Source organism: Montipora foliosa, chromosome 11 (assembly GCF_036669935.1).
Source record: "Montipora foliosa isolate CH-2021 chromosome 11, ASM3666993v2, whole genome shotgun sequence".
NCBI classification, from domain to species: Eukaryota; Metazoa; Cnidaria; class Anthozoa; order Scleractinia; family Acroporidae; genus Montipora; species Montipora foliosa.
In genome coordinates this window covers 25679748-25687247 of record NC_090879.1, presented here as the reverse complement: position 1 = coordinate 25687247, position 7500 = coordinate 25679748, and the positions used below count along the sequence as shown (strand labels likewise).

At 40.8% G+C, this 7500-nt stretch overlaps 1 protein-coding gene across 2 annotated transcripts in view; it reads left to right on the top strand.

Moving 5' to 3' along the window:
• Positions 1 to 7500, top strand: part of LOC137974668 (rho-associated protein kinase 2-like) — a 41578-nt gene that overhangs the window by 32519 nt on the left and 1559 nt on the right. For both annotated transcript variants that reach the window (XM_068821590.1, XM_068821589.1), the window contains exons 37-44: positions 3604 to 3677; positions 3811 to 3902; positions 3997 to 4075; positions 4858 to 4923; positions 6220 to 6352; positions 6793 to 6858; positions 7044 to 7176; positions 7429 to 7500. The exon at positions 7429 to 7500 is cut by the window's right edge and continues 83 nt beyond it. In XM_068821590.1, coding sequence (XP_068677691.1) covers positions 3604 to 3677; positions 3811 to 3902; positions 3997 to 4075; positions 4858 to 4923; positions 6220 to 6352; positions 6793 to 6858; positions 7044 to 7176; positions 7429 to 7500 — 715 coding nt within the window. The remainder of the gene's footprint in view (positions 1 to 3603; positions 3678 to 3810; positions 3903 to 3996; positions 4076 to 4857; positions 4924 to 6219; positions 6353 to 6792; positions 6859 to 7043; positions 7177 to 7428) is intronic.

Here is a 7500-nt window from a genome sequence, read left to right as displayed (position 1 = left end):
TGGCCATGTAATATCCTCTATATTTTTCACATTCATTTCAACGTGTTTCTATTGTTTTTGTCCTCACTGCCTCACTATCAAGCTGAGGTTATAGAACTGATGATGTAATAGAGGTTATATTGTGCAATACGGAAGTTGCGAAGAAGAAGTGATTTTGGAAAACATTTAACTATAAAAAAACTGCGATAAAACATATTTAAACATTCTTAAAAATACTAAAAACGTGGTTTAAAACTTTGTTAAAAAACGACGAGCTTTCGACGTTAGCTAAACGTCATTATCAAGTCAAAATTGTTTGAAAATTGCAAAGTGTAAATACTAAAAGAAGAACAGTTAATAAGGAGCCTGTATAGTGAATGAAAGGAACAATGAAAGTTAAACAAAAAGTTTGGCACGTATGGAGTCCGTCTGGATATTCAAATTACGCTTGAGACTCTTAATGAGGAGCATTTCGTAGCCTAAGCAATCAGAGTCTGACGCCTGATTTGAATATCCAGACGGACTCCATACGTGCCAAACTTTTTGTTTAATTTTCATTGTTCCTTTCTTTCGCTATACGGGCTCCTTATCAACTATTGTGCTTTTAGTATTTGTAGTTTGGAATTTTCAAGTAATTTTGACTCGATAATGACGTTTAGCTAAGGTCGAAACGTCGTCGTTGTTTAACGACGTTTTTAACCAAGTTTTTTAGTATTTTTAAGGGACGATTTACACGATACGATTTTGTCGCCTGCGACAAGCTCACGACAGCCCTACGACATGACTTACGATTGTCGCAGCGTTTTAAAACATGTTTTAAAATGCTACGACATTTTTTCTGACGTACACAACAATCGTAAATCATGTCGTGGGCTTGTCGTAAGCCGTTGTCGCATGCGACAAAGTCGTACCGTGTAAATCGGCCCTAAGAGTGTTTTGATGTGTTTTATCGCAGTTTTTAATTGTTAAATCCGGAAGCTGCTATGGAAACATAGCGATGGAGTAATTTACGGTCACTCTTGATGTTCTAAAAGTTCTCAAATTGCACTCGCCAATTTTGAGAACTTTGAAAACATCACCCGTAAATTGAGAAACGCACGAGCAAGTTCATCCATTTTCGGTCCTATGCTTATGATTGTCAACCAAACGTCAGGTAGATTTAGGTGGGATGCCCTGGGTTATTTAGACATGCCCAAAAATGCAATTGGGCCATTTCCGAGTTGCTCTTTGTCTCCGTTCCGAAGTGAGTCTTGGTGATCAACTATTGAAATGGAAATGAGTTTGATTTCGCTAAGGATACGAAACTCCTTTCCATTTGAATGGTCGTGCACCAGGACTCGCTTTGAAACTGAGACTTGCAGCAACTCGAAAATCAGCTATTAGTTGCAAACGGATTTCAATAAGCGTCACAAAGTGTCCCCTTGCTTTTTCCCCAACTTCAACATCACTTGTGTCGCGGAATACAGACAATTTACATCACAAAGTGTCCCACAAATGCTGCTTTTTAAGTACAGATTAAGGACGGTGCCTACTATTGTTATTGCGCATATGTTCTGCGCATCTCGAGATACTCGGGTTTCCTATTGGTGATGCTTACTAATAACACTTCACTTGTTAAGATCTACATTTGCTGCATAATCATAACCCGGGGCAAACATAACTTTGAATTAGTAGGCACCTAAGGACAGTGCCTACTAATTCAAAAGTATGTTTGCGCGGTTTACTGAATTTGCGGGAAAAGCAGATCTTAACAAGTGTTAAAAATCCAAAAGAAAATTGGGGGTAACCACGCATTTTTGGAAGATAATATATCAACAATATTTGTAAAAAGCTTTAAAATACAAAGCAATGTGTGCTGCTCGTGGCAGGTGTTCCCTAGCAACGTTTCACCCGTTGCCAGAAATCTTAGGGTAGGGGCGAGTCTTTCAGCATCTGATCTCATCTTTGTGCTGGTTTTGGCGATATTATCTTCACAAGTGAGCGGAAGGAGTCCACATCCATTTGAGTGTAATTTTTGACGTCGGCGAGACTTCTGCGGCTAATTCTCTAAAAATACTTTCTTACGCCCCTTTCTCTTTCCTGCGCCCTTATCCAGTCCCTGGCTTGCTTTTTTTTCCTGATTCCCTCGTCATTTTCGTCCTCCAGCAAACACACTATCACAACGCACAAAGCGGCTGCAAACACCCCCTCCCCCCCCCCCCCCTTGTTACGTACATGTAAACTCTGTCCCAGATCTCTTCCGACGACCACTTGCAGTTTGCTTCCTAAACAAATGTTTCCTAGTTTGGCCACCTGAACAACAATCCCAAGGAGACAATGTTTCCGCAACGGTGTTTCCTAGTTTAGCCAACGGACACTTCGTGTTGGATGTCAAAATTGGGCGTGCATCCAATTACTTGCATTTCGGGGCATAGAGCGGTTTTCAGTTGAGCGTCGAAAGTAATTAGCGAATTGCTTTGATATTGCATTGGAGCCGTTTTCAATTGAGTGTCGAAAGTAATTAGTGAATTACTTTGGTTTTGCATTACTTCACCCAGTGATTGGTTCAAAGTTTCCGCGCCACTTGTTCAACCAATCAGAAGTGAAACCAAAACTAATCGTGGCTCGCGCGTGCACATTTTCCCGCGCTTTGTGTCGGCTACGTGTAATTACTTCGAGTTTTGATTTGTTTACTGGATTGTCTCGGTCCTTTTTGATTGGCCAAAGTAACTAATTTGGTTTTGGTTGTAGAAACTCGATTGAAACTCGCTCTAAGGTCGTGTTCTATTTGGATCAACCATTTCAACCGCAATCGGTTTCGGTTGAAGCGGTTGAGCTTTCCCAACCGTTTTTGGAAACGTGGTAGCTCGTGGGAAAAGTTATTACCAGACTTCTCAGCGTTGACAAGTTGAGGGAAACATTACAACACGGCAGGAGTCCGCGGCCGACTTTAAATAGGGAGTTTAAGATCTGCGACGCGACGGTAACGAAAACGTCATTTAAAATTGAAAGTTTAGGTTTATTAATCTTTTTCGTCCTTATGTCGGCTTGTCTAACTTCTAAAAACTAGTGTAACTCTCCAGGAACTGAATTAGGAGGTGCGGTATTGAATATACGACAGAAAATTCAAATTCGCTGCCTTTTGTTCACGTTCTCCGTAAAACTTGAGAATTGGTCATTTCACGTCGTAGATTTGCCGAAAACGTAAAAGAAATGTACAAAAATGAAAAATGCACGTGCACAGCGTGCAAAGCTATTGTTTTTGCTCATTAAATATGCAAAATTTGTGGCGTTTTCGTTGCTGCCGCGTCGTAGATCTTAAACTCCCTAATGGCCTGCGTACACGACAGCGGTTGCTTTCAATGTTTTTTCAGCCGTTTCAACATAGTTTGATGCCGGTTGAAATAGTTGATCAACCAGACCAACCGAAAACGGTTTTTTTCGAATAGAACACGAAAAAATCCAACCAACCCAACCAACTAAAAACGGTTGATCCCAATAGAACACGACCTGGATGACCCTGGACATTTCCCAAGTACCAACTTGTAAATGAAAACCTGATAGTTGCACCTTTCTGCCGGGCTTAGTCTCGATACTTGACATCCGATTGACTTTGTTGATTTGGCTGCATTCATCTGTTTTCAGTTCACTTGCCCAAGGAAGGCTGGGTGTCGATACCGAACAAACAAAACATAAAAAGATATGGTTGGAAGAGACAGGTTAGCTGAAAATCTTTTTGACGTCTTTTAGAATGGTGTCTGTCAAAGGATCTGTACCTTGTTGTATCCTATGTACTAACTATTTCTTTCTCGAATACTTACAAGATTTCTTATCTTATCACCTTTGTTGCAGTATTTAGTTGTAAGCAGTCGAAAGATTTTCTTCTATAATTCTGATGCGGATCACAAAAGTAGCGCTACTCCTTCCATTATTTTAGAAATAAGGTAACTTTAATTTGACAACATTTTGTTTCCATGTTTTCTTGCTTATAAGGCAATCTTTCGCTTATCCTCCTGACATTTATTTTTCCCTCTGCAGTAAGTTATTCCACGTTAGGTCTGTAACCCAGGGTGATGTCATACGCGCTGATGCCAAAGATATTCCAAGAATATTCCAGGTCGGTACTGAATTTTCATTTACGTTAAGAATGCGTTAGCTCTCATGTTCATCGCTCAAAGTGACAGGTCTGCAATCTTGGACTAAACTCGTTGGGAAAATATGACACACCATTTACAAAATGTTCATTCTTTATTTTGTTTGTGTGATAAAAGATTAAATTCCTCCAACTTCATCAGCCCCCTCCTTCTAATCCAGTGTTTGTTTACAAATGGCCAAATGCTTGCAGAGTATTTTACTCCACATTCTCAACATCTTTTTGTGGAGATAGGGGACCAATGGACTTTGAGTGCATGTAACGTGATATCTAATCGACGATCAGTTGCATGTGAAACGAATTTATGCAAATGTTTTTGTGATGACAAGGGACAGCCACTGGGAGCTAGACTAGTTCGAAAACTTCCCATAGGGGGACTTGCAACCCCCTCAATCCTCCCCCTGGATCTCCCCCCTACCAATCGTTTGAATTTTATCCTTAAACTGAACCCGGCCGTCAATGGATCTCAGTTCGCTACTTTCCCATTCCCATAATGCAATACGTTTTAGGGGCTTCTTTGCGTAAAAACAATACAAGTCCTTTACTCTTGGGACCGCATCATGCTTCAGTGAACTGGATATCCATTGTTTTAATGCAAATAACCCCCCCAAAATGAACTATATAATGGGATTTGTGAAAGTAGCGAAATATTCATGAATTCGAAAGAAGTTCGGGAGGAGTCCTCGTAAAAGAGACGGGATAGTGAATGGCGTGAACAGTGTTTAGAGACAGCTTGTTTCTTGCAGATTCTGTACGCAAATGAGGCGGAGAGTATCAATCCCGAAAAGGAAAAAGAGGAACAGCAGCCCGAGGTAGGACAATTCATCAGTTTCAGGCAAGGGCTTGGATGTCAGTGTCTGGAAATTAAAATTCTCAAAGTATTAGTAATAGGCCACTTCGGAAAATACCATAATACTCTTTGTTTGTGCCCCCAAATTTTGCATAAGCATTGTTTTTGTTATCTCTTGGGACCATTGTAAGTCCCAAGGGAAACTGGAAACAATCCTTATGCAAAATTTGGGGGGACAGACAAAGAGTATTATGGTATTTTTTGAAGTGGCCTATTCATAAGTTAATAAGCCAGTTGCATCGCCCCATTCTGGTCACGAGGACGAGTTTGAAACCCAATGAAACACTCAGGACCGTAGCCAGTATGAGGCAAACCGAGGCACTTGCCTCAGTCATTTTTTCGTGAAATTTTAAAATAAAGGGTGATTCCAGTGTTGTCTTTCAAATGTACTCGCCACTCATCATAAACACTTAAAATACCTACGAAGAGAATTTTTCTTCTGGCTACGGCCCTGAACACTACTTGTTGATTCACTAAATGAATTTTAAACACATGTGATTTGACATCAGTAATTTCAAACACAAGTGTTTTGAACTCCATTAATTTCAAAAACAAGTACAAAAGGGCTGTTAATTATAATCTGCATTCTCACAAATCACGACTAAAACATTTGTTGTATGTAATGAGTAGACTTCGGAACAGCACTGGCCACACAACCTTCTTACTCCTCTCAGCTTTTTTGGGGTCTAAATCTGCTCTATACAGTCTCCATTCCGACGCGGCAACGAGTGTTGGCTCAGAGCTCTCACAGGCTTCTGAGCAACCATGAGGTGTACAAAAAAATATTTGACTTGAAAAAAAGTGATTGAAATTATCATTTCTTTTGTAGGAGAAGTAATTTCAAGAACTCGTGCGTCGTGTTTCGTTGGATTTCCAAACGCACAAAAACATTTAGGGCGCGTTCGATTGACCGTATTCCGGAATAGGAATACATGGAATAGAAGTTAGAAATCCTTCGTTTTTGCGGAGATTTACATTAATATTGTCAAACATCTGCTAAAATGCTATTTTAAACATATCTTTATTATCCGTGTTGTTGCAAAACGCCACACATGGTGTTTTAAATCATCACTCCACGTATTCTTATTCCGGAATAAGGTCAATCGAACGTACCCTAAAACCACTCGGCCTGCGGCCTGGTAGTTTCAAATGTTTTCTTGCGTTTGGAAATCCAATGAAACACTCTGACTCGTTTTTGAAGTATTACTTAAATTGCGTAGACAAGTCGTCAACAATGTTATGTTTGTTACTATTTTAGGATCGAATGAACGCGATTGATTACATGAGGCACCAGTTTATCCCCATGCATTATCACATGCCAACCAACTGTGACTCGTGTAACAAACCCTTATGGCACATGTTCAAACCTCCAGCTGCTGTGGAGTGCAAACGTAAGTAACTGGGTTTTCCATTTTTGCTATTCTCGAGAACGTACAGGACCCTGTTCGCTCGTTCGCTCCAGTTTTCGCTCGTCTGTTTGGCGCGCCTTCTCGGCTGTCCAAAAAGGGACTGCTGAAAGTCGAACTCTAACCCGAACGATCTTTCTTCATCAAGTTTTCATGTAACGTTTGAGTTCAGACCACGTGCAAACTTAGTGATTGTTGGCGCAATGTTTTTTTTGACTCGGGTGACGTTACGTCGAAACGAAGGGGTGGGGGACACGTCGTGGCGTTTCTCCTAAATAGCTTGCAATTCATAATCGGGAGCGTGTCGACATTTTTTGATCTGCGATCGTTAACCATTGAGCAGTCCATAGTGTTGTAAAGCACTTGAAATATTTCTGGCCAAAAGGCGCCAAATATCTGTTTATCACTATTTTCATTATCTTTAGGTTGTCACATGAAATGTCACAAGGATCACGTTGACAGGGAAGAAGCTTGCATCACAATGTGTAACGGTAAGTCGGATGGAAAACATCGATTCCCGGGTGACGTGTTGTACAATGAAATGGGCAGTACCAGAAACAACCTTTTTTCTGATGCAGAGCACAACTGCTTTCGCAAAAATTGAAGACCGCTGTAAACGAGGGTGACAGTATAAAATGGTGTTTGCTTATCGAACTTTTTGCTGTTTTGTTTTTAGTGAATATGGAAATGATCTCTGCCAAAGAGCTCTTGGTTCTCGCACAAACTGCTGATGAACAAAAGCAGTGGGTGTTGTACCTCAGCAAGAAAATTATACGAAAAGAACCCAAAATAAAGAGTCCCTCTGTCAGGTAACGTAGGCAGTAATTAGGAGAACAGACCTTAATTAATTGGCAAAAAAACAATGCCTTCCATCATGTGCGTTCAGCTTTTCAAGCAAGGACGAGGCCTGCGGCTTCGAGTTGATGTTGATGCTTATGTCGACTTTCGTTTTCCTTTAGCATAAGCTACTTACGCTTGAACTAGTGGTTGCGTCGCTAGTGAAAACCAAGCTTTACTCTTCGCTGAGGGTTGCATTAATCTTTTCCTCTTACTCTTTTTAGGCTAGGAGTCGAAGAAGCGAACGCAAGAAGAAGCATGGCGGAAAGATCTGCAGGGTCGCGTTCGGGTGGACC